The sequence below is a fragment of the Lynx rufus genome, unplaced genomic scaffold, assembly GCF_022079265.1.
Source record: "Lynx rufus isolate CCGP_SWC_20201006 ecotype Redwood Valley unplaced genomic scaffold, mLynRuf1.p SCAF_1, whole genome shotgun sequence".
Taxonomy (NCBI): domain Eukaryota; kingdom Metazoa; phylum Chordata; class Mammalia; order Carnivora; family Felidae; genus Lynx; species Lynx rufus.
Genome location: NW_025814823.1, coordinates 105232152 through 105260043, shown reverse-complemented (window position 1 = coordinate 105260043; position 27892 = coordinate 105232152). Strand labels below are relative to the sequence as shown.

Below are 27892 nucleotides of genomic sequence, written 5' to 3'. Positions count from 1 at the left end.
CAATCTTTTCTTGTAACATCTGGGAAACATCTAGTTGTTAAAGAATGATAATGGAAAATGCCAATAATCTGTTAGTATTATTATGCTCATGGTTTTGACTTTGAACATCCTCTAAGGAATGTCCAGAACTGCCCTGTGACTATACATCCATTCAATGATGGCAAGAGACTTGCATTTATACAACTTGAAGTTTAAACGTTAAACTGTTCCTGAGGTTAATAAATAAGATCTTCATACACAAACCACATGGCCATCTGATATTTTCACCTTAAAACCCCAGGAACTGACAAATGAGAAGAAAAACCTATTTCAAAGACATAGATCAAGGGTCTGATGTAATATTAAAGGACTACAACATTCATAAGACCTAAGTGAGGAAATCCAAATTACAAAGCTTTGAGAAGAATCCAGAACATACGTGGGGCAAATTGAGCTTACATAGACCCTTCCAAAGGAAATGAACCACCTTTAATATTTAATGATTCAAATATTAAGGTAGTTGGGGTAACGATTGATCACCCAGTCACCTAAAGCTTGAGATTTGTCTTGGGTACTACTTTTCCATTAGTTAATCACTAAATCCAACCCTTAAGTATTTCTTGAGTCTATCTTCTCTTCACCACTGATGGGCACTTACCATTTCCAAATTGAATTTTTTCAAGAGCTACACACCGATGTGCCTGGCTCTGGTCTCCTCACAAATTTGTCCTTATGAGTACCCTCAGAATTTTTAAGTGCAAATATGAATATGCCCTATTTAAAGGTTCCCCATTGCCTATCAGTCAACTCAAATTGCTATATTGGGAAGGGCATGAGCTTCGACATCAGAGAGATAAAGTGGATGGATTGTAACTTGATTTGAGACTTCAGGGAAGTCACTGTCGGGACTTCTTCCATGAGGCATATGGTAAAGTAAGGTAATTATAATTGGTGGTGGTGGGGAAGTGGGTGATGGATTATGAAAGAACCTATGAAGGACATCTAACCCAAACTTGAAGGAAGAAGAAAAGCATTTTTGAGGAAGGAGCATCTAATTGAAGATCTTAAAATAGGAGTTTGTTGGGATTTTGTGGATAATGGGAAAGAGGGTAAGAGGAAGTAGCGGGAGCAATTATAGGTAGAAGCAGAGGAAAAAGAATATATTAAATAAAACTTGGCTCTGAGGAACAAAGCCTTTTGTTTCTTCTTAAATGAGAAAAGTAAGGGAGAATATGGCATGTACAAGGAATCAAACGTAGTATGCAGGGAGTGGTGTAAGATAAAACTGGAGAAACAAGTAGGGGGTATCTGACTACTAATGATGGAAGGATCTGTTAAGGAATATAGATTTGCCCTTGATGGTGTAAGGGGACTAATTTGAGATTTAAGCCAAGGAGAAATATGCGTTGTGGAATCTTCCCTCTGGGTGTGGTACTGAGGACCATAATGAAACAAGGACCATAATGAAAATTTCTGCAGTTGGTGGCCTGAACCAGGACGATGATGGGAGAGATAGAGAAAAGAAGATGTATTCAAGAACTATTTGAGAGGCATCATTCATAATGCTTAGCAGTTGACTGGATGTGTGGAATGAGGAAAAGGAAAGAATCAAAGCTGTCTAGATTTCTAATATGAGCCACAGGGTGGCTGGGGGCACCTGTCCCAGCTTAGGGACAAGGAGGAACAAATTTGAGAGAAGGAACAAATTTGAAGCAGGAAGCTAATTAACAGGTAGATTTTGAGTTGAATGAGAACTTGGATGGCACTATGCAGTAGGCAGTTGGATAGTCAGGTCTGGGATCATGAAGAAGATCAGGACTAATGATGAGGAGGTGGCTCTTCTTGGCACATTGTGTGCTTTAGGGCAAGTCACCAAGGAAGAAATGTATAGAAAGAGCAGATAAGGGACTGCAGTTCCACAAAAGAGCTTTCGTCATTTGCAAAATGGGGATAAGACTTTCCAGGGCCTTTGGCTAACATACATAGGAGTACCTAGAAGAATGCTTTGCTCACAGTACAGGCTTAGTAAACATTAAATGAATAATTTACCAAAATCATATACCTGATTTACTAATTTTCTTATAAAGATTAAGGAAAGTAAAAGTTTACCATCTCTGCGAAACCTTATAAAGAAAATGTCCACACAAAAAACACCTGTTCTTATCAGCGGAGTCATGACTCATAAGGGATAAGGCATTTTGCTTTTTCTTAGACAAGAAAGTCACATTTATTAGTGCCCGGTCAGCTATTTAAAACTGACCTCTATTTGATCTTGACATTTATAAGCAAAAGGAAGTCTTTAGTTATGTAACAGGCCAGCAGTCCATGTGTCCCTCCTGTAACAACAATAGTAACAGAAGCCCATTTTTCATTGTGCCTGACTCTATTCAAAACAACACATCTCTTCACTAGCTCATATTTTTTCCCTTACATTCTCTGAAGCTCTCACTTAATGCCCAACAATCCAATAAGCGGGCGGTGGGGGGGGGAATTGGCATCTGCTTCAGTAAGAGGGAATGTGGTTGTGTGTTAAGAGGGAATTCTGCTGTAAAATCAACCAGAAGCAAAGTGTTAAATGAAATTTCCAGTAACTAGGTTTCATGGTGTAAAGAAACCCATTCCAGGTTAAACAGACTGCTTGTGACTTTATGGCATTAAAGTAGACTTCTAAATAGATTGGAAAACAAAAACTCATTCACAAAAACTCATGATTTCAGATTGGCACATCAAGCATAATTTCTGAGCATTTGCAGAAATGAATACTCCTACCAAGGGCACATTACTTATTTCAAATAAACTTGACATCAAGGGATCTACTGTTGCATTTCAACAATGAAAAAAGAACCAGAACATTTTGGGAGAGCAGTCTCAGTATGTATTGAATCACTTTTAGCCATTCAAACACATATCTAGCCTCTAAAAACTTGCTGAAGATCTCTATTCTTTTTCTATTCCCAAAGTTAAAGAAAATATAGATTGAATACTAAGAAGCAAATAATGGGAGTTTATTTTAGAGTCTTAGGTATAATATGAATTATTTTGGGTTATTAGAGTGAAACATACTAGTCTTTTGTCTTTGCTTGCCTGCTTGCTATACTAAATGCTTAAGGTGAAGGATCACTTAGACGATTCATTCTATCTCCAGCTATTGCATAAATAAGAGAGGTCCACTACCTTCTCACAATAAGAAAGTATCTTGGTAAAGTACCCAGAAGACCGAATCTAAGTTTCCACTCAAAAATTTACCTGGGGTTTCCAACCAGAGAGTCCCTGTTGACAGTCACAGAGGTACAGAGCAGTGGAACAGAACTGAGAGTCTACAGACTCATACATCTATGAACAATTGATTTTGACAAGGCTATCAAGGCCACTCAGAGGAGAAAGAATCAGCTCTTCAACAAACGGTGCTGGAAAACCTGATATCCAGCTGTAGAACATTGAAGTTACCAGGACAAAGCACTATGTGCAACAGAATGGTTAAGGGGTTGGATGAGCAAGGCAGAGATCTCCATTTGCCAGCCTAATCTCCAATACTCCCATTCTTAGTAAAAGAATCCTCATACTCCTAGGGTGGCAATGCACCTAGCTAAATATTCATATTTCTTAGCCCCCAGGTAAATAGCAGTGGTTAGGGATATAAGAATTTTTTAACTGAGTTTTTGAGAAAAGTTCTTAAAAGGGGTTGCACAGGTGGCACTTGTCTGCCCTATTTTGCATTTGCTTTTTCCTTCTTCGTATTGCCTGACCTGTGTATAGAATGGCTGCCTCTGCAAGTACGTCTTGGATGTTGGAAGCCGTGTTTGTGAATGCATGAAGAGACTAAGCCCAGGCTTTTGAGGGTTGTGAAGCTACCAGGCCTGTCCTGGGCTGCTTGTGTCTAGACTTATATTCTATGAGTCTTGTTTAGGCCACTCTTTTGGGGGGTTGTTTGTTTTATGTACCCAAGATTAATCCTAATTGATTCAATCAGTTTCTTTGCTGCTGGGACATGGGACAGGGATGAAGAGAACCCTTTGCCCACAGATTTGGATGAGGCCTGGAACTTCAACTTAGAGTGGGAATTTGTAAAAAGGAAAATCCTTGGCCCCACCCCAGATCTACTGAATCAGAAACTCTGGGGGGTAGTGCCCAGCAATCGGCTAGAGCTCTCCAGGTTCCAGTTTGGGAACTGAGATAAGTTTTTGTTCAGTGCTGCTTGAATAGGAAACTTCTTTTATTTTCTAATGTTTTTTTTTTTTGAGAGAGAGAGAGAGAGAGAGAGAGAGAGTGTGTGTGTGTGTGTGTGTGTGTGTGTGCGCAAGTGGGGAAGAGGGGCAGAGAGAGAGAGAGACAATCTTAAGCCCGCTCACACTCAGTGCAGAGCCCAACTTGGGACTGGATCCCACAAACCTGGGGTTGTGACCTGAGCCCACATCAAGAGTCAGACGCTCAACCAACTGAGGCACCCCAGGAAACGTCTTTTAAACTGTTTTGGCTTATGACCATATGTTCTTACGAATAGGAACCATGATGGGGTGCCTGGGTAGCAGAGTCAGTTGAGTTTCTAATTCCTGATTTTGGCTCAGGTCATGAGCCTCCTAGCTCTTGCATCAAATCACATCTCTTTACTAGCTAGAGTGTATGGCACACTTCATATGCAACCAATATTTTCTAGGTATGGTATCCCTAAGACACATGAAGCTAATTCTGACTATGTAGTTGTTAGTGGGTTCACCTCCCTGGTGAAGGAATGATCACAGATTTCCCCCATTCCTCAGTTTCCCCATAAAACCCTGCAATGACCACATACCACCACTGCCCATTCAGCTCCCACTCTGAGCAAAATCAGAGAATGGGCGGAAATAAAAGACCCAAGAGATGAAGCAGAAAGGATGGAAAAGGTTAAAGGACTAAAGTCCCTTTACCACAAGAATACCTTGAAAAGAGTGGAAGAGAAAGCTCGATCCTGAGAGAGCCAAGCTAGGACAAGGGAACTGGGGTGGGAGGGGAGGTTTCCTGCTTGAGAGACTCTAAGAGGGTGAATGCTGAAGAACTGCTATGTTGCAACTTGGGTGTCTTTCGAACTTTTTGAGACACACCAGTAAAAAAAGAAGCTCCGTATACACACACACACACACACACACACACACACACACACACACACACGTTAGCCCATGACATGTGACACAGAGAACCACTCAGTTTTGTTTTCTTTTGAGAGGTAGTGGGGAGGTGCAGAGGGAAAAGGAGAGAGAATCTTAAGCAGATTACACACCCACTGTGGAGCCCAACATGGGACTTGATCTCACAACCCTGAGATCATGACCTGAACCAAAATCAGGAGTCAAGAGTTAGAGGAGGCTTAACCAACTGAGCCACCCAGGAGCCCCTATATGGTTTTGTTATGACCACTAAAAGTGGAGATAAATGAATCTTTATTGGGAAACTACTAAGAGCCAGATACACTTGTCTCATTTCCTCTTCACAAGTGCCCTATGATACCAGTTTGTTTACCCCCTTTTAGATAAGATAGCTGCGACTCAGATTATATAAATTGCCCAAGGTCATTAATCTAGCAAGTAGTGGAGCCTGGGCTCCTCTGGGTCTGCTGCTAGGAGCTGGGAACTAGAAGCTGCTGCTGAATGGGAGAGACATGGGCCAAAACTGTTGCCTGAGGAAGTGTCTCAGGAACTGCCCTGCCGAGTCGCTCTGCACTGGGAGACCTCTGGATCTGGGTTCCATTGTGAAACTGTGGCTTTTCCTGACATTTCCTTTGCACAGGAAACAGTTGGATCTCAGCACAAAAGTTGTGGGATCTATTTGTTTGTGTGTGGTCACAAATTGCAGCCCACCCAAGCCCCTTTTTTCATCCCTCCCATCTGCACTGCTGATAGAAACCAGCACACATGCAAAAACTGCTTTTTATGATCCTCCAGAAGCATTTTTACTCCTTTCTCTCTAGTCCCTAACACTTTCCCTTGCTTCTACTTGGTCCTCTTGGCCCTTTATCTACTACCTAATTTCCAGGCATTTCCTCCCACTGATCTCAACCTACTGGAAATATAATCAAGTATTTTCTTCAGCAAAACTTGGTAATGATGAGTTATTTACTGTATTACCTAGGACAAAAGTTTGATTCTCATGCCCCTTTCTCACTCTGGCCAACTGAGTTGCTGCAAACTTCTTACAGCTGTAAATAGCTCAGATTATAAATCTTAATCGCCGATTATCCTGATCTCATATTGCTTTTATTTTTATAACAGAGACATGACTGCAGAGAAATAAAGAAAAATTGTTAGCTAGAGGGAAACCAACAAGGAATTCTGTTTACTGTGTGATGTCACAGAGGAAGTGGACACAATCTTCTTATTTTGTCACTGTTTGTAGGTTTCTTCTTCATAGTGAACCAGTAGAAACTCTGCTGGAAGGGACCTTAGAAAGTTTCACTATAAGTAAACTGAGGCACAGGACCAAAAGATGCTTTCGTGTAGATGAAGCCCTAGGCATCTATACTTTCCATTCTCAGTAAATTCTATGTTCTTCTCTAAGAGGCAAAGCCAGGAGGTAACACTTTGGCTAACGGTGAAATTTACCCTTTTCTCAAAGGCAGGATCTATTAGTTAACAATACCATGAGCTTCCACTCCTTGGTTCCAGCACAAATCTTTGTCCTCGCCATTACCTCTGCTTCCTCAACCTGTTTCTGGGCCACCAGACCAGCCTGTCTGGCCAATATTCAGCCATAGGACTGACAAAAATAATTTGGACTACCAGTGAAAGCCGGCTAGTATTTTCCACTATCCTTATGACAAGTCCTAAATTAGTGATATTTAAAAGAAGCTTTAACAGGCATACTTGGATATAGGAGAAAATAGCCACCCCCCCCCCACACACACACACACATCATTGTCTTGAGTACTAATGACAACTTCTGTTTTTGTAATCACTCAGTGGCATAGCCTGGTAAGGAAGACAGTGGCACCCAGTGGACAAATGTTTGATTGTTTGACACAGGTGTTCGATTCTGAACTATTTTCCTATCTCAGCCTCACAGAAGGTCTTTTACTTCCCTTGCCTTTCCCTATTCTTCTGTCATCACATTTTAAAACTGTCTACTGAATTTAAATATGGGGGGAGGGGAATGTTCTCATATTTTTTATGTTTTCAAGAATAAGACTAAAAACTAAAGTACTGGAGGAAGCAAAATTTTCAGGATTGAGTCCTCTCAGCAGTGTCTCTATTTGATTAACTCTTCAACTCTAATAGTAGAGACAGCCAAATCTAATAAAACACTCAATTAAAAATGTAATGTTGAAAATGCCTGTAATATGGTTATTTTTTTTTCAATGAAATTCACTTGGTTATACAAATTTGGCAACTCCAAAGGCAATACTTCAGGAAAGGAATACACACAGACCCTGCAATTTAGTGCTATTGTAGAGTTTATCTGGAGCTATACAAGTACGTATTTTCACTCACTTGCTCTTTCTTTTTCTTTTTTTTTTTAACATTTATTCATTTTTGGAAAAACAAAATTTATTTTTGAGAGACCCAGTGCAAGTGGAGGAGGGACAGAGAGAGAGGGAGACACAGTATCTGAAGCAGACTCCAGACTCTGAGCTGTCAGCACAGAGCCCGACACGGGGCTCAAAATCACGAACCAAGAGATCATGATGTGAGCCAAAGTCTGACACTTAACCAACTGAGCCACCCGGGCACCCCTTACTTCCTCTTTCAATGATTCTTTTGGTTGTGAGCTATTTGGGTACAGAAGCCCTGTTTATATATCTTTCTTCCCCAAACATCTAAGTAGCATCTTACTTACTGTAGGTACAGAAAAGTTGAGTAACATCCAGTTAGCATTTTATATACTTAATCTGCAAATACTTTAAAAAATGGAACTAATTGTTTGATATTACAGAAAGGATCATGGAGCTAAGAATCTTCAGTGTTAGTGGCTGGTTGTTTTTATTGTAAAATAAAAATATTTTATAAAGAACAAACGGAATGATTACTTTTATGGGCGAATCAAATTTTATTGGTTTAAATGTGAAGACATTAAAAGGCCTTCAGTTACAAAATAAACATATATCTTCTCCGTGCAACCTAATACCGGCCAGGGTGCCCTCTTTTCATTAGCCATTCAAAATCTCTTCCAGGTTTGGAGGCTCTTGTCCATCATTATATTCTTTATAACTCATAATTTTGCTACAGTTTGAGACTTGTTTTTATTTGTTTTAGAAGCAAGACCCATTGGCAAGCCAGGGTTATGGCATGTGGCTGACATAGAAACTTTTCCAAATGGGTCTGGGCCTAAGGCAACACCCTTTCATTAACTGACGCAAGTTTTTACATCAACCACACTTAGTAAATAATAAACACATCCCTAAGGAAGAGATGCACTTTTTTGGTAAATTGGAAAAAGAAATGGAGGCCATTTGTGTCTGTCATTACATTACATGTTAATTATACTTTTTGTAATATATAACACAAGCACCATCTACCCTAGTCTCTCCAAAAAATCTTATTTATTTATTTATTTATTTATTTATTTAGAGAGAGAGAGAGAGAGAGAAAAGAAAGAATGAGAGAAAGAGAGAATGTGTGCATGCGGGCGCATGAGCAGGGGAGGGGCAGAGAGAGAGGGAGAGAAAGAATCCCAAGCAGTCTCTGCACTGTCAGCGAGGAGCCTGATGTGGGGCTCGAACTCCCAAACTGTGAGATCATGACCTGAGCCGAAACCAGGAGTCAGACGCTTAACCTACTGAGCCACCCAGGTGCCCCTCCACAAAAATTCTTATAAAATTCTGATGTAAGCAAACTTTGCTAGACAGACCTTAGTATGTAAAAAAAACTGAAAACTTCTTCAAAAGTTTCTAAAAATATATAACAAAATGTATCAATTCACAATAAATCAATAAATGTTTATAACATTTCTGTCCTTTTTCCTCTACTCACTATCTCCGGGAGTGACTTTGCTCTCAGGGGCCAAACCCCACTGCCCAGGAGGAGAGGCAACAATTAACATTGGGGTTTGTGCTGTGCACTACACTGTTTACAAAGTATAATATTGGGAAATGGGCCAGTCCCTGATCTGAGCTTTGCTGATTCCCACAGTCACCGTGTCTGACATGAAAGCCCTGCTAGGTCATCTCTAGAGCTTCGAGTACAGCCCACTACTGGTTGGGCTCCACCGCTCCTGTGAGTTTTAAAGACCCAAGAGGGAAGCCAAATCTCTGTTTCCTCCAACAATTTGAGAAAATTGCTCCTCTGTGCTCCCTGGAGGTTTTATCTGACCTCTGGACTTATCTGATGTTTGCAATGCAAATATGCTTCACTGATTCAGGAGAACTACTTGCTTAAAGATGGCTTGCCTAACTCATGGGCTAGGGTGAATGGAAATCAAAATACAAACGTAAAAGGAGTTTTAAAGGCCGGAAAGATCCATGAAGACTGAAGTAATTATTGTTATACCTAAAATGAATGAAGCCCTCTGTGTGCGTGTGTTGGTGTGTGTATGCATATGCATGTATGTGCATCAATAGGGGCAGAGGTCAAAACACAGACTTATTTAGGGGCGCCTGGGTGGCTCTGTCGGTTAAGCATCCGACTTCAGCTCAGGTCATGATCTCCCAATTCGTGAGTTCGAGCCCCGAGTCGGGCTCTGTGCTGACAGCTCGGAGCCTGGAGCCTGCTTCAGATTCGGTGTCTCCCTCTCTCTCTGCCCCTCCCCTGCTCACGCTCTTTCTCTTTCTCTCTCAGATACAAAATAAAACATAAAAAAATTTTTTTTAACAGATTTATTTATTTGTTTATTTACTTTGAGTATAGTTGACACACAATGTTCCATTAGTTTCAGGTGTACAACATAGTGATTCACCATCTCTATATACTGTGCTGTGCTCACTATAAGTATGGCTAGCTTCTGTCACCATACCACACTATTACCATATCACTGACTTTATTTCCTGTGCTGTGCCTTTTCTTTCCATGACTTATTTGTTCTATAACTGGAAGCTTGTACCATTTTGCAACACCCCACCCCCAACTTTATTTTGGGAATTAACAGTTTGTTCTGCTTCTGTTTTTTTTTTTAAACAAGTATTTAGATTTACATTTGTTCTCCGGCACCCTTAAGGAACATACATTTCCAGTGTGAACGACAGGTATTACCTGTTCAGATAAGGTTTTAGCCTTTTCTTCTGCTTCCTTCAGGCAAATCTCCAAGGCCTCAAGTTGTGCCAAAGTAAACGCCATCTGTCCAGTTTCCAGGGACTCTTTCTTTAAAACAATAATCAAATATTATTTTGTGATACAGATAGCTTCCTGAGTGCATCTCAAACAACTTTATGGGCTAAGGATAGAGTTAATAAACTCACACAAATCATCTCTTTTTCTTCAACACAGTAATTTAAAAGAGTGAAATGTTATAAAAACAATGGTCTTACTCAAGAGTTTAGTGTCTAAAAGGAGGGTAAAAAAATGCTTATTAAATTGTGACAATGAACAGCTTTAGAAAGTTAGACTAAAATTATCCACACTGGAGTTTGGTTAGTTTGCAGCTTTTTTTTTTTTCTTGATACAAACAGAACTTTCCTTCAAGAGGCTAAGACCAAAATTTCACATTCCTAGTGAGAGATGTCACCTAGAGTGCCTCTATTTTTAGCATTCACCTCTCCTGAGGAATAGAACCATGTAAACTCAGAGAAACCTGCTTCCTCTGATTGCCACCTTCCCATCCCAAGGTTCATTCAAGCAAAGATACCACAGGGTTTGGAATCGGCTCCTTCTTGCCCAGAATATGGCTAATAGGACTCAAGTCAGCAGAGGTATATGTAGACTTTGCCTCTCCAAGTTGTTCTGAAGTTGCCCTTTCTCATCCACAAGCAGGAGAGTATACCCAATTGGTAAGGAAGTATCAGTCACAGGCCCTTCCCAGACAAGAGCACTTCCTAACTACTCTGGCTATCCCGACAATTAATAATTACACAGCAATATGAAAACTTGAAAGGGGAGGCCTCATATGTGCTAGGATTGTTACCTTCCTTGTGAATTCCTTATGAATGCGCAGGCTCCTCTAACTGCCTCCAATTCACCCCATAAAAAGAAAGAACTGTGTTCTTTTTTTTTGACTGGTGCTTTGTATTTTTCCTTTGGTCTAGGATCCCACCATTTTTATATGTGTGTGCATTTCCTAATGATACAATAGAGCCATCTGGTGGTAAATGGAACCAGCCATAAAGATCGTACAATTGTTCATACAGTACTTTCAACCCTAGGACCCTGCCATGGGCCTTTGATAAAATGAAACTCCATAGGATCCAGGGCAAAGAAATGGTGCTATGTTCCAAAACAGCCTGGTTCCTAGATCACACACGGCTGCGTAATCCCCCTCTCACACACCCCCTGCACCAATCAGACTTTGGGGGATGAACATCTTGGGCTAGAACAATGATATTTGGAATGAATCATTGATCCTCAGCATCCCATAATGATTCCAATACATTTCAAAAGTCAGTCCAGAAACAAAATCTTAAAAAATTAGCCTCAAAACAATATTCTTATATATCTACACCTGTAGATAATTCATGCTGTGAAACATTTTATGCAGAAAGGGGAAATTTCAAGAGGCCCAAATATTCCAAAAAGATTGGGATTTCCAGATCTAGTTGCCATTTCCAGGGACACTCTTCCTGTCTAACATTTGATCTCAAAAGGTAGTTTCTTAAATTTTTTGTGAGTAGATCAAGTAAGATCAAACTAATCTGTTTCTCTGGGTCTTTCTCTCCAAACATCCCAAATTTCCCTAGCCAAAAAGGATAATCATTTCCAGTAAGATAAAAGCATTGTAAGTCAAGGCCAAATGAAACAGAATTGATTGAAGACTGTTATTAAGTATCATAGGACTTTTTATGCAGATAGATTTAAGAAATTGCCATGTGTTGTGAAGTAGGGACAGTCCTGAGCAAACTGTGAAGAAGGCAGTCTATCATCTGCATCCGTACTCCAGTGTAGCTGTCACTCTCCTGCCTTCCTATTCTCCTTCCCCCTTAAGGGCAAGAGCCATAAGTGTTTCTACACAGAGGTAAAAATGGTTTATATAAAGGTAAGCAGTCTTTAATGGAAGGCAACCCCCACTTACCAAACAAAGGAATACAAATTCAATCAAGAATAATTTCAGGAATAAGCACATACGTAGGGTTAGATGTTTTAGAGGTGTGTGTGTCATTTCAAGGACCCTAAAGAAGTTAGGTGTCATTAGTCCTTATCCTAGTTTTGCAGGATACAAGGGCAGAAGGCCAGCAGATGAGATTTCTACCATTAAGTTTATTCTTCAGGCACTTCTAGGCACACCCTATCTAAAGTCATTTGTGTTTATTATGAACGCAATCTGTCTTGGTAGTTAAAGTAATTGATGAGTGAATTATACGAGTCAAAAGTCTGTTAAATGCTGTCACATGTATGATTTATACAGGTGTTTGGGTTTTGAACCTGTCTGTGGATTTTCAAGTGGTGAATTCCAGCAATTCAATGGGAGTTCCAGTTTTTAACTTCTGCTTTTTGCCTTAAAAATGTCTACCTAAATATCAAACCAGTCATTTCAGTACATGGAACTAAGATAACCAAGATGATTAAACTAAAAGAATGGGACAGATTAAAAATCCAGTAAACTTTGGGGGCACCTGGGTGGCTCAGTCGGTTAAGCGTCTGACTTCAACTCAGGTCATGATCTCACGGTCCCTGAGTTTGAGCCCCACGTCAGGCTCTGTGCTGACAGCCCTGAGCCTGGAGCCTGCTTCAGATTCTGTGTCTCCCTCTCTCTTGGCCCCTCCCCTGCCCATGCTCTGTCTCTCTGTCTCTGAAAAATGAGTAAACTTTAAAAAAATTTTTAAATAAAAAATAAATTTAAAAATCCACTAAACTGTGATTACAGTAAAGACACTAGAGCATTATGCATGTGTGTTCAAGTTAACAGTCTTCTAATTGACAAATCTTATACAAAATTATAACAGTCAATTCTTGTTTAGTTGTAGAGTTTCCTCACTTGAGGATCTAGAGGAAAATCTATTCTTTTTTTTCTACTTTAAATTTTCTCGATGTCACTAAGCCATCTCAGTATCTTTTCATCATCCCCTTCCTTACTTTTTTTTTTTTTAATTTTTTTTTCAACGTTTTTATTTATTTTTGGGACAGAGAGAGACAGAGCATGAACGGGGGAGGGGCAGAGAGAGAGGGAGACACAGAATCGGAAACAGGCTCCAGGCTCTGAGCCATCAGCCCCGAGCCCGACGCGGGGCTCGAACTCACAGACCGCGAGATCGTGACCTGGCTGAAGTCGGACGCTTAACCGACTGCGCCACCCAGGCGCCCCCCCTTCCTTACTTTTAAGTACGTCAGTATTTATCTTCGGATGACCTCCCTCTTCTTCCTCAGCCATACACACTCCTTCCCCTCCTCAGGACTGGTTCAAGGTCTCTGACCCAAATCCTTCCCCTGAATCCATGTGCAATATGTAGAAAGGCCCATGCCTGCAGAAACCAGTCTGAACAGCACTGAGCATTTAGTAGGAGCCCAGTAAATAGTCATTGATGAAGGCGTAGCAGGCAAAGTTGGTGGTTACACCAGAGGGGCAGCCCTCTCTGCTAACAGTGGCTTCTTTGGGGAATATTCTCCATGTATCTGGTCTGGGACGCTGACAGGAATCAGAGCACTGGGGAAATTCTGTTTGCCAAAGGCCAGGTACAAGCTAGGGTAGCAGAATGCAAGGAGATGGCCATGGAATTGGGTGATGGTTTTTGTGCAGACTAAATATGGTAAAGCAGGTAACTTAGACAGATGAAACGCTCACTTAATGTGATTATTGGTCATTCCACTGCCCCAACTCCTTTAAAGAGAATCATGTGCTATTAAAACTTTCTAGCTTATTTTTAAACCCTAATAAAGAGAATGTCCTCAGAGATACACTTAAGTAAGAGTAAATGATGGAATGATAACAGTGGGAAATTCAAGTATGCGGCGAGAACAAAGTTAATAGGTTAAATATGTGCATGTGTGTTTATTTAAAAGTAACATGGCTGATTAAAGGTGTGATTATAGCAAATAGCACTTTCACAGAAGAGCTTTTTGACATGGGTCCAGTTAAGACGATTAAATATTTCCAGCAGTCTAAAAGTTGTAATGTCCAGGGTTCCAACAGCGGCCTCTCCTCAGTGACGCAGTAACTTCATGCCCGATAAAACATGCTTTCAACACATTTCACAGTGGTCAAGCTTCAGCTCAACGTCTCTTCTATTTACTACTGCTTTCCCCCCTGCTTAACAGGCCCTGGAGGCCCTAAACTTCTTTACACTTCTACAACCTGCTCGTATCTCTCATGCTGATGAAACTTTTTCCCTAGGCTCCCACCTCAGCCCCTTACTCTGGACAGTTTATGTCATCCCTACCCCCATCTTCGGTGATCAGCATTCATTTTACAGTGGAAATTTCATCATCCTTGTGTCCTTTTGTGCTTAGCTTTTGCAATAGTTTCTTAGTCTCATTTGCCAATTTCTACTTAAGCAGCAATTTAAAAAACTCAGTTTTTCCTGATTCCAATCCATTCTAATGGAAACAGTATTCCTCTGTTTTCGAGTTGCTGAAATAGTCTGCTAATACGAGGTTTTTTTATTTAAAACTTGAACAAACTACAGTTATTGCCAAAGTCCAGTGAAAAGATGGTTCCAGAAAGTGCCTATCAGTATGACTGGGAAGAAAATAGCCATCGGGAGGATGACAGATGAGCAGTGACTAAGGACAACACCGTTTGTAATCTGGAAGGCCATATTCTGGACCTGACCACGTGACCTGAGCTGTGTGACATCTGGGCTTTACTTCTTGGGGCCTCAGTTTTTCATTTTTAAATGAAAAATGTGTTGGGCACATCTCAGCAGGAAACAGAAAGTCATTCCAAAGGAGCGATTAAGGGGAGTTTAATGAAGGGAGTATTTACAAACATGTGGGCACAGTTAAGGGCATGAAGAAAGGATGGTGAGACACTCCCAAGAAGTGCCAAAGATTACCTTTGCCTCATCTTGACCTGAAGGGAGTCAAGAGCCTGAAGAGATAATGGCAGAGTATTATTAGAGAAGCTAGAAAGAGAGCTTGAGCAGGGGGCCATGTCTATGAGCTGACGGCCTGGGTAGAGAAACAGAACCACAGCCAACCTGTGCTTAGTCAAAATGGTAGATGGACCAGTGGAATAAATAGCCTGACCTCCCCTTCTCTCACCCTGTGCTCTTCTCTGTCTCCGTTGGGCTGAGTCTACCATAAAACCAGAGGGCAAGAGCTCCTGAATGACAAGTTCAGAGAGACCAGCTTCCCCAGAAAAGAGCAGAGTGGGGGGAGGGTGGAGAGTAGATCTGGAAGTGGAAACAAAGAAACCTCAGACCACATGAGTTTAATTGTATTAGCGCTTCCCAAATGCTAGCCCATTGATCGGTATTGGTTTGTGATAACATTTCCACCAGGAGCAAGAAAAAGACGGAAGTAAACTTCTTTAAAAAAATATGAATTTTTCATGAAGCCAAATGTATTCCATTTAAAGAACTGTCCTTTATTCTGAGATTTTGATCATTCTATATATTTTGGTGTTAAGAGCATGTTTCTTTAACAAATGATGGTGATAATATATGGAAATTATTCTTTTAGTGTTTTTTTCTTCAGAAAAATTGAAAAGTTGGCAGTGCTGTGAGAACTAATCCCAATTATGTTGGAGGTGGAAATTTGTGTGGGTTTAGGAAATCTAAAAGTATAGAGACCCTCTGTGTAAGTCATCTTTGTTAAATTATGAATTGAATGTTTTATAAGGCAGCCTTTCCTGAACTGTGGTCTCTGAATTCCCCAGGTCTAAGTCCAACATGGACCTGTACAGTCTATCAAGTTGCCATCGCAAAGTTCCAGGATACTACTTTTCTAGAAAAAAACCACATTTCTAAAGGTCAACCTTTCTTCCTGTGTAAGGTTTCACTACTTTTTAATTTCTATAGCATCACTGATAGAAAAAAGAATAAAAAAAGAGGGATTCAAAAGGAATTGTTGACTCAGATATTAACTTATAAAAAGACTGTTGCCCTGGAAGTTAAAGAGAAATGACCATGTGACATTTGATAGCTTCATAAATAACTAAATAATGGTTTACCTGAAACTCTTAACAAGCTAAAGGTGTCATTTTAGTTCAGTTCAAAGCATTTCAATTCATTAAATTCAAAAAATATTTATTAAAGACTCACTATTTGCTGGATACTATGCTAAGCAATGGAGAAACTGGTAGTAACAAGACCGACAGGATTAATACCCTCACCAGATTTCTTAGGCTTAGAATTTCTCTCCAATACAAAAATCGAAGGATTTTAGTTTTAATGTAAAAATCAAAGAATGTCAAAAGTTTGGTAGTTAATTCAATATTTTTATGCTCACTCATAATATACAGTTCTTTGCTTTGGGGACTTGCTCTTTTCTCTTTGATGAGGACTCTGATAGATGTTAGAAGGAGGTGAGTGGCAGTCCTAACCTTTTTCAAAGATTCTAGATCCATCAGAAATCACATTGCTTTATAGCTTCTTACCATCAGAGGAGAAAAGGTCCCTAGTAAACAGTGTATCTACCATTGTTTAAGGGAAAATTAGCCGGAAAGCAGGGACTGGGTATGAGGATACCTAAATTTGGGTTCATATTATGTTACAGAATTTGTTCTGTGACCTCCACCATTTTGATTTTATGGGACAATTTCTTAGAAATGAGAGCATCACAAACCTCTTTTAGAACCTAATAATATCTATGAATTCTCTTATTAGAAAGAAAAATGTACATGCATGTTTTGCATGCATGTGCACGCAAACACACACACACACACACACACACACACACACAGAGCACACATGACCACCATTTTGCATGTAATTGTAGACTGTTGAAGCCACATTCTCAATGCCATCCCTATAGCCCAAATTAGGGATTCCTTGTTTAGGAATTGATTTATCTAACAGCTACCTTTAATTTTTATTCTAAAATAAAATACCAAATTTTAATGAATGAGAATATCACTATGTTCTTGCTGCCTCTACTGTACATCACACAGGTGAATAAAAAAATAATCTTTTTTTTTTATGGGACGCCTGGGTGGCTCAGTCGGTTAAGCAGCCGACTTCGGCTCAGGTCATGATCTCGCGGTTCTGTGCTGACAGCTCAGAGCCTGGAGCCTGCTTCAGATTCTGTGTCTCCCTCTCTCTCTCTGACCCTCCCCCGTTTGTGCTCTGTCTCTCCCTGTCTCAAAAATAAACGTTAAAAAAATTTTTTAAAAAATAATAATCTTTTTTTCCTAGGGCTAGGGAAATGCCCCAAACTCAAAACCTAGTTTCTCTTTCTGGAAGGTAGAGCAGGAAGCATACCTTCCCCGGAAGGCCTGGTTCTGGCAACTGCCGACTCACAGCAGCCAGTGTTCACCTATCCTACTGAACATTTTAAGTTTAATAATGACATCGTATTTCACTCACAATAAAAAATTTTAAAGAACATAGGTAATTTGCTATTAAAAACAGATTTCGATTTCTTTAAAAAAATGAGTGAGAGAAAAAATAGAGACTTATTTAATGGATATAGAGTTTCAGCTTTGCAAAATGAAAACGTTCTGGAGATTGGTTGCACAAAAATCTCAACATGCTTTGCACTACTGCCCTGCACACTTTACACATCATTAAAATGGTCCGTTTTATGTCATACATATTTTACCACAGTTAAAAATAACTTAGTATAAAACAAATGTATAAACAGATAAATAATGGAGTAAAGAAATTAGTTGATGTTAAAAGTGGTTCAAGTGTTGTTTACCTGCTTCACAGGATTGTTGGGAGAACAAAATGAAAAAATTTGGATGTTTATTTCTTTAAGAAAAAATGCTCAGAGGATACTGTTTGTTTCTAAATAAAATTTTTGTTAAGTGGGACATGATACAGATACCTTTCCCAACAGTAAAGATAGTGTTTTGAATCATTGAGTCTTTCTGTGACAGGATTATTTAATTTTTTCGCACATCAGATGTAGGTTTAGACTTTGAGTACTTTGAAATATTAACCGACAATGTTTTCATGTCCCCACTCTATCCCAGTGTTTTAGGAAATGCACTTGCATTTTCCGGTTAGGATTTTTGGGCTAGCTTATAGGGGAGGTGATAGCCTTTTACTGCCCAAGTTAATTGTGGCTTTCACACTGTTTGGTGAATACATTATTGCTATACCATGTAAAACAAACAACAACTGTCTCAGAGTTGAAAGTGTTGGGTGTGAAGGTAGTTTTTTTTCCACCAGTGAATTTTAGGTTCTAAATAAGTAAACTTTAAAAAAAAATTCAAGAAAAGTAACTGTAATGATCAGAACTTCAGTACTCTAATGATATTGTTCCAGAACCTAGCTAGAAAATCCTCAGCTGTACTTGATGTTCCATGAGAAACCTTTTCCATGAGAAGCCTTCCCCTGCCCCCACCATTTGTACACACTCCTCTCTTTACCAAGATCTAAAGGAGAAATGTCTCACGGATCCTTTTAGATCAGATAAAAGTTCAGTAACAGTTTCCATAGTACATTCCAACATGATAAGGTAAGCAGAGGACAGATGGGAGAGCTCTCTTTTGCTGTGAATTTCCACTTCTTTTAAGGCCTCTCAGTCAAAATATGACTAAGGAGCATGGCCAGAATATCTAAGAAGAGGGCACAGCATGGCCAACATTAGCTACCCAGTAGGCTCCAGCTTCCTCATCTATGAAATGAGAAGACCATTATAGCTAATTCATCTTGCACCCTGAGGTAGCCATTTATCATGCTGTCTCGATGGCCGAGTGTCCTTCTGTTTTTGGAAAATTTCCCATCTCACGAATCCCATCTCTCCAAAGTGTAAAAGCCAGGAACGCCCTCCCAAACATCCTTTGCATCCAAGATGTAGGCGTGTGACTTAGGCTCCACCAGTTAGACGCACCAGCCTGAGCCTTCAACGTAGAGGAGAGTGGTATGAAAAGGGTGCCAAATAGAACAGAGTCTGGACAGGTAGACAGGGTCATCCTGTTTCCAGAGGCAGCGATGACAGAAGACTTAGAAGTAATATCTCATATTCAGGGGAAACGACAGGTGAGGTGGGGCCTGTGCCCAGTGGCAGCAATAGTAGGTACCTCAGCAGAATCTGGTGTGATTAACTGACCGTGGTTTCCACACCTAGTTCTCTGACTCTCCTGGACAACCTGTTGAAATACCTAATATCCTTCAGTAATTCATTTTCCACTTAACACTAACTAGAATGGATTTTGTTGATTTGAGATGTGGATCTGACTGATTATTACTTACCGTGCGCATGACTTTAAGTGAGCAAGTTAATTATTCTGAGCCTCCATTTCCTCATCCTTAAAAGTGGAGAAAATGATAACTTGGTGGAGGCTGCTGTGATAATTAAATGTGGTAATTCAGAAAAAATACTTAGTGTAACCCCTGAGCCATAGAAGGTTTTTTCAAAAATCATCCTTTTTTTAATCTCTGGGTGTTCTTTTGTTTTGTTTTGTTTTGTTTTGTTTATGTTTTTCTTGTGTAGCTTCTGGAAACTTACAGCCTAGGTAAGTTGCTGAGGTTTGATTGTGAAGGCCAGAAACTCTTAGAAACTAGACTGGTCTTGGTATTATATGACTGTACCTAGCCTGATTACTCCTCATTAGAAAAAATAAGTCAGTATGCATACTGTAAGAGCAAAAATTCAAAATGTAGTAGAAGAAGGCTCTGCCTCTATACCCTCTTCCACCTGCTAAAGCAGGTTTTTACTTGGCTGTCTCCATTTCTTCCCTTTTTTGACTTTCTTGCTAGCCTTTTCTGAGATGAAAAGCAGAGAGAAGAAGAGAAAGAATGTGGACTAGGACTATGCAAAAAAGTTTTCCAAGGATTATTTCTAAGTTTATCTTTTGTAGTAATCTCTACACCCAATGTGGGTCTTGAACTCATAACCCAAGATCAGGAGCCACATGCTCTTTTGACTGAGCCAGCCCAGGCACCCCTCAAGGAATTGTGGGGGCAAAAACTTGAGACAAGCTGTCTTGTGAGATAGAAACTTATGGAAAAAGAAAGATTTAAAAAATATATTTAACTGTGAAATTTCTCCATATATACTAATTAATGCAATTTCATTTTCAATATACCATCAGAGTTCATTAGACCCAATAGTAGTTTTGAGTTTCTTTTTTTGAGCTCTTCTATTCTTAAAAAATCTATACTTCGTGGTTTTTATCCTATTTTAGAGATTTTTACAAAGAACAAAGGGAATATGTACATTAATTTTTAAAATAATAAAACTCATTATATCTGGCAATTATCAACACATCCACTGGAGCCTTTTATAAAGCTAACATATATTGTGTGATCTTAGTGATCTTGTTTTTCCTGCATTTTAAACATATTGCTACTGAATCATTGTGGGAGTTATTTTTTATCATCATTTATCAATTACTTCCAACTATGATTTAAAAAAAGAAAAGGCTAAAAAAGGAAGCCAAAGAATTGTGGAATTAACTGGAGGTACAATGCAATGGTAGAATTAATAATCATCCTTCAATTTCTTACTGTGATGCCAAAATCATGGCATCAACTCTCAAGGTATAAAAGGGGAGATGCTATTTCTATATTTTTGGCTTTCAACTAAACATGGTTGAGAATGCTGAATTTTTCGTTTTCCATTCATAATGCCCAAACAAAAGAAAATTGACAGAAGAGTGCATTTCCTAGTTCTGAGACAAGTTAGAAGATGAAATAAAGAGCGACACTCTTGATCAGCACTGTCCATTGCGCTAGCTACTAACACTATGTGGTTTTTGAGTACTTGAAAAGCGGTTAGTTTGAAATGAGATGTAAGTGTGAAATATACCTAAGACTTTGAAGACCCAGCCCAATATATGAGAATGTAAGATATCTCAATACATTTTTTAAATAATTTTTTAATGTTCATTTATTTTTGAGAGACAGAAAGAGAGCAGGGTAGAGACATGGAGAGAGGGAGACACAGAATCCCAAGCAGGCTTCAAGCCGTCAGCACGGAACCAGACGCGGGGCTTGAACTCACAAACAGTGAGATCATGACCCGAGTCGAAGTTGGACGCTTCACTGACTGACAGGTGCCCCTCGTAATAAAGTTTTTAACTGAGTACGTGTTAAAATGACGGTATTTTGGATATGTTAGGTTAAATGAAATATTACTAAAATTTACTTTCACCTATTTAAGTTTTTAATGTAGCCCTTAGAAAATGTAAAATACATAGATAACTTGCACTATATTTCTATTGGACAATGTAGCTCTGGACACTAATGTTGACAATGGAATTAATCATGTAAGTGAAATAGACTGTACATTGTCCGATCGTGACTTCTAGAGACTCAGATGAATATCCTCAAACTCATGAATCAGTGAACGATAAACCACATTTCTAAGGACAAAATAGGAAATAGAGTATTCTCATAAAAGAGTAATATCACACAATGTCTTGTGACAACTTGGACTTTCCTTTTTTGTTAAGAGGATGTGCAACCATATTTTTCTTTTATGATTTTTACATGCCAAAATTTTTTCTGGATAACAAAGGTATTGACTATGTTCAAATTTTTATCAAAAATTTTAGTGAGTTTTTTAAGTATTCCTTTATTCTTCAGTAAATTATTCAAAAAATGACTTTAGGGGCACCTGGGTGGCTCAGTCATTTGGGCCTCAGATTTCGGTTCAGGTCATGATCTCTCAGTTGGTGAGTTTGAACTCAGGTTCTGTGCTGACAGTTCAAAGCCTGGAGCCTGCTTCAGATTCTGTGTCTCCCTCTCTCTCTGCCCCTCCCTAGCTTGTACTCTGTCTCTCTCTCTCAAAAAGTAAATGAATATTAAAAAATGACTTTAAAAGTAAAAAAATTTAGTTGGGTTTATTTGATCCAGATGGTAAATGATGATGACTATTTTCCTTGTATACTAAGGGTTAGGAACCTGAATAATTTGAAAGTTACCTTGTGGGTACTAGACTGTTTCTTTTAAACCACAAATTAGTTTTGAGATTGGATCATTTGGGTCTCAGCATTACATGTTAAGCAGTCACAAAGAAAGTTATTATGGGAGGCTTTTTTTCTGGATTTTCAGAGACATGATCATCAGAAAAGAATGTCAGAACACATCTGAAAGCAAAAATCCCAAATGCTGTTTTATTCAGAAGGAGAAAAATTAATAGGATTCAGAATATAGTCACCATGGACCTAGATATTTCTATTTTAAGGAAGATTCCAAGTAGAAGTAGCCCCTAGGGAAAGCGGGCTGTTCTAGAATTTATAGCATTTTCCTTAGGCATTTGAGGGAAGCAAAACAGAGCTTACTCCTTTCCAAAGAATGTTTCTGAACCACATTTAGTTTAAAAATATCTTACAATTTAATTTTCCTTTGCATTAAGTGTATGATTCAGGAACATTTTCTTCCCTAAGTGAAAAAGAAACTATATGTCCAGTTTTTCAATAACAAACACATGAGAATCATTCACATATTTATTGAGCTCCTTTTATGTAGAACCCAGAGCTCAACCCCAGGGGATAAAGATGAGTTAATCAAATTCCCTACCCTGCAGGAGCTCATCATGTGATAGAGAGTGAGAAAAGGAGGAGAGAGAAGGTAGAGTTCAATTTTATAGAATAAGAAAGGAGAAAGGAGAAAAGACATGTATTGAGATCATCTCTGCCATGGATTTTTTATATATTATGTCCTAAAACTTCAGACATTAGAAAAGGTATAAAAATAAAGTGAAAATTACCCAGATTCTTACAACCCAGAGATTGCTGCATGTTGTGGATTGAAAATGTCCCCTGCCCAGTCAAATTCATAAGTGGAAGTACTCACTTCCAGTGTGATAGTGTTAATAGGTGGGGCCTCTGGGAAGTCAAAGGATTTAGACATAGTCATCAGGGTGAAGTCCTCATTATGGGATTAGTCTTCTTAAAAGAATGTCCATCAACTGATGAATGGATAAAGAAATTGTGGTATATATACACAATGGAATACTATGTGGCAATGAGAAAAAATGAAATCTGGCCTTTTGTAGCAACGTGGATGGAACTGGAGAGTGCGATGCTAAGTGAAATAAGCCATACAGAGAAAGACAGATACCATATGGTTTCACTCTTATGTGGATCCTGAGAAACTTAACAGGAACCCATGGGGGAGGGGAAGGAAAAAAAAAAAAAAAAAAAAAGGACGTTAGAGTGGGAGAGAGCCAAAGCATAAGAGACTGTTAAAATCTGAGAACAAACTGAGGGTTGATGGGGGGTGGGAGGGAGGGGAGGGTGGGTGATGGGTATTGAGGAGGGCACCTTTTGGGATGAGCACTGGGTGTTGTATGGAAACCAATTTGTCAATAAATTTCATATATATATAAAAAAAATAAAATAAAATAAAATAAAAATGAAAAAAAAATAAATAAAAAAATAAAATTTAAAAAAAAAAAAAAGAAGAAAGCAGAATACTCTGTCCCTCTTGTACTTTTTCTCTCTCCCTCTCCTCTCCTTCCTTCCTTTCTCTCCCCCTGCCCTCTTCCCTCTCCCCACCCCAACAGTAGGAGAATACAGCCACGAGGCCGTGATCTGCAAAGCCAGGATCTAACCATGCTGGCACCTGTCTCTGACTTCTCAGCCTCCACAACACTGAGATGAATGTTGTTTAAGCCACCCAGCCTGTGGTATTTTGTTATGACAGCCCAAGCAGATGAAGACCACATTTGGCACATTCCTTTCCTTTTTTTTTTTTCTTTTTTTTTTTTGGTGCATTACTTTCTGGACTTGTGTGTGTATACCTGTAATATGCACAATGTGTAAAATATCGATTCACACTATACACGGTTAGACATGGTTAATTTGGAATCTTTTGCAATTAACACTATGTCCTAGGTATAATCTATACTTGAACGATGATAGATGTTATATTCCATATATTTTTTAAGTAAGCTCTACAGCCAACATGTGGCTTGAACTCACGACCCTGTGAACAAGAGTCACATGCTCTATTGACTGAGCCAGCCAGGTGCCCCCATATTCCATAATTTCTAATTTTAAAAAGACCACATATTTCAAGGTCACAATAAATTTTACTGTGTGCATATAGTTTTCCCTGCTATTAGAGAACCCTGTACTAAGCATATTTATACATCTTTATGGATTTGTTTTTTATTTTCTTAATATAACTGAAGAAGTGGTACTGGGTTTTAAGGAGTATATACTTGATACATATTTCTGATTATATCTCCAAAATTAACACTCCCCCCAAGAGTATATGAGAATCATAGTCTTCTTACAACTTTGCCAATAATGACATCTTCAATACTTTTTTTGAGGTATAATTGACATATGATATTAGTTTCATGTGTACAATAAAGTGATTTGACATTTATAGACATTGTCAGCTGGTCAGCACAATAAATCTAGTCACCATCTGTCACCTTACAAAGTTAATACAATGTTATTGACTGTATTCCCCATGCTGTACATTACATCCCCATAACTTATCTATTTTGTAACTAGAATCTCGTACTTATTAAACTTCTTCACCCATTTTACCTACCACCCAGCCCTCATCCCCTACGGCAACCACCAATCTGTTCTCTTTATCTACGAGTCTGGGTCCTGTTTTGATTGTTTTTTTAGGTCCCATAGATAAGTGAAATCAAATGGTACTTGTCTTTCTCTGCCTGACTTACTTCACTTAGAATAATGGCCTTGAGATCCATCTGCGTTGCCCAAATGGCAAGATTTCATTCTTTTTAATGGCTCAGTAATATTCCATTGGATATATGTACCACATTTTCTTTATCCATTCATCTGTTGACAGACACTTAGGTTGTTGCCATATCTTGGCTATTACAAATAATGCTGCATTGAACATGGAGGTGGTATATATCTTTTTGATTTAGTGTTTTCATTTTCTGTGGATAGATACCCAGTAGTGGAATTGTTGGATCATATGGCACCTCTGTTTGTAATTTTTTGAAGACCTTCATACTATTTTCTATAGTGGCCGCACCTATTTACATTCCCATACACAGAGCACAAGAGTTCCCTTTTCTCCACATCCCCTGCAACAGATGTTTTTATCTTTTTTATATTAACTATTCTAACAGGTATTAGATGATATTGCATTGTGGTTTTGATTTACATTTCCCTGATGATTAATGGTCATCATGTGCCTATTGGACGTTTCTGTTCTTCTTTGGAGAAATATTTATTCACATCCTCTGTCCATTTATTAATCAGTTATTTTGTAATTGAGTCTTATGAGTTCTTTACATATTTTGGATATTAAAACCTTATCAGATATACACTTCACAAATATCTTTTCCTCCTCAGTAGGTTGTCTTTTTATTTTGTCTTCTTGTGCAGAAGATTTCTAGTTTGATGTAATCCCATTTATTTATTTTTTGCTTTTATTTCCTTTGCCTTTGGAGTCAGATCCCCAAAAAATCACTAAGAATGATAGCAAGGAACTTACCCGCTTTATTTCTCCTAGAAGTTTTAAGGTTTTAGGTCTTAGATTTAAATCTTTAATCTACCTTGAGTTGATTTTTGTATTTTGTGTAAGATAAGAGCCCAGTTTCATTCTTTTGCATATAGCTGTCCACTTTTCCCAATACCATATATTGAAGAGACTGTCTTTCCTCCATTTTATATTCTGGCTTCTTTGTTATAAATAAACTGACCATATCTATATGGATTATTTCAGGGCTTGCTATTCTGTTCCATTCATCTCTGTGTCTGTTTTTATGCCATTACCATACTGTTTTGATTACTGTATTTTTGTGGAACGGTGTAAAATCAGGGAGCATGATACCTCCAGCTTTGTTCTGCTTTCTTAATATGGTTTTGGCCTTTTGGGGTCTTTTGTGGTTCCATACAAATTTTAGAATTTTTTGTTCTAGTTCTGTGAAAAAAGTCATTGTAATTTTGATTGCATTGAATCTATAGATTGCTTTGAGTAGTAGGAACATTTTAACAATATTAACTCTTCCAATCCGTGAGCATGAAATATGTCCATTTTTTGTGTCATATTCAATTTCTTTCATCAGTGTCTTACAGCTTTTAGTGTAAAAATCTTTCACTTCTTCGGTTAAATTTATTCCTAGCTATTTTACCCTTTTTGATAAGATTGTAAATCAGATTGTTTTCTTGATTTCTCTGTCTGATAGTTCATTATTAGTATGTAGAAATGCAGCATATTTCTATATATTAACTTTGTATCCTGCAACTTTACTAAATTCATTTACTGGTTCTAACAGTTTTTTGGTTGACTCTTTGGGTATATCATGTCATCCACAAATAGTTTTACTTAGTCCTTTTCAATCTGCATAGCTTTTATTTCTTTTTTGTGCCTAATTATTGTGGCTAAGACTTTCAATATTCTGTGAGTAACTTTGGGAATGTGTCCATCCTTGTCTTGTTCCTAATCTTAAAGGAAAAGCTTTCAGCTTTTTACTGTTGAGTATGATGTGAGCTATGGGTTTGTCATAAATGACCTTTATTATGTTAAGGTACATCCTCCATATCCACTTCATAGAGAATTTTTATCATAAATGAATGTTGAATTTTGTCAAATGCTTTTTCGGCATCTATTGAGATGATCATATGATTTTTATCTTTCATTTTGTTATCTTTTATTCAAATTGGTTTGTGAATTGGAACCATTCTTGCATCCCTAGCTGGAATAAATCTCACTTGATTATGATGTATGATACTTTTAATGTATAGCTGAATTTGCTTTGCTAAAATTTTGCTAAGGATTTTTGTATCTATGTTTATCAGGGATAGTGGCCTATAATGTGTGTGTGTGTGTGTGTGTGTGTGTGTGTGTGTAATCTCTGGTTTGGGTATTGGAGTGATCCTGGCCTGCTAAAAGGAGTTTGGAGGCTCTCCCGCCTCTTCAATTTTTTGGAGAGTTTGAGAACGGATAGGTATTAAATCTTTGAATGATCAGTAGAACTCACTAGTGACGCCCTCTGGTCCTGGACTTTTGTTTTGGGGAGGTTTTGATTATGGATTCACTCTCCTTACTAGTAATTGGCCTCTTCACATTTTTTATTTCTTTATGATTCAGTCTCGAAAGATTATAAATTTCTAGGAATTTATCCATTTGTTCTAGGTTGTCTAATTTGTTGGCATTTAATTGTTCATAGTAGTCTCTTTATGTTCTTTGTATTTCTGTGATATCAGTTGTAACTTCTCCTTTATCTCTTATTTTATGTATTTGAGCCATCTCTCAATTTTTCTTGGTGAGTCTAGGTAGATTGTCATTTTTGTTTGTCTTTTCAAAGAACTAGCTCTTAGTTTAATTAGTCTTTTCTATATCATTTTAGTATCCATTTCATTTATTTCCACTCTGATCTTTATTATTTTCTTCCTTCTACTAACTTTGGAGTTTGTTTCTTCTTCTTTTCCTAGTTGTTTTAGGTATAAAGTTAAATTGTTAATTTGAGATTTCTTTTGTTTCTTGAGGTAGGCCTGTATTGTATTGCTATGCACTTCCCTCTTAGAACTGCTTTTGCTTTATCCCACAGATTTTGGTGTTAATTTGTCTCTAGGTATTTTTTTTTTATTTATCCTTTGATTTTTTTCTATGACCTGGTAGTTGTTCAGTAACATGTTGTTTAATACCCGTGTATTTGTAGTTATTCCAGTTTTCTTATAATTGATTTCTAGGTTCATGCCATTGTGGTATGAAAAAAAAATTCTTGATATGATTTCAGTCCTTTTGAATTTATTGAGAATTATTTTATGGCCTAAAATGTGATCTATCCTGAAAACGTTCCTTGTACACTTGAGAAAAATGTGTATCCTGTTACTTTTGGATGGACTGTTTTATACATTTATATATTAAGTC

At 38.3% G+C, this 27892-nt stretch overlaps 1 protein-coding gene across 1 annotated transcript in view; it reads right to left on the bottom strand.

The window, feature by feature from the left end:
- Positions 1–27892, bottom strand: part of CCDC192 (coiled-coil domain containing 192) — a 210056-nt gene that overhangs the window by 164577 nt on the left and 17587 nt on the right. Inside the window, exon 3 of the mRNA XM_047084148.1 lies at positions 10131–10238. Coding sequence (XP_046940104.1) covers positions 10131–10238 — 108 coding nt within the window. The remainder of the gene's footprint in view (positions 1–10130; positions 10239–27892) is intronic.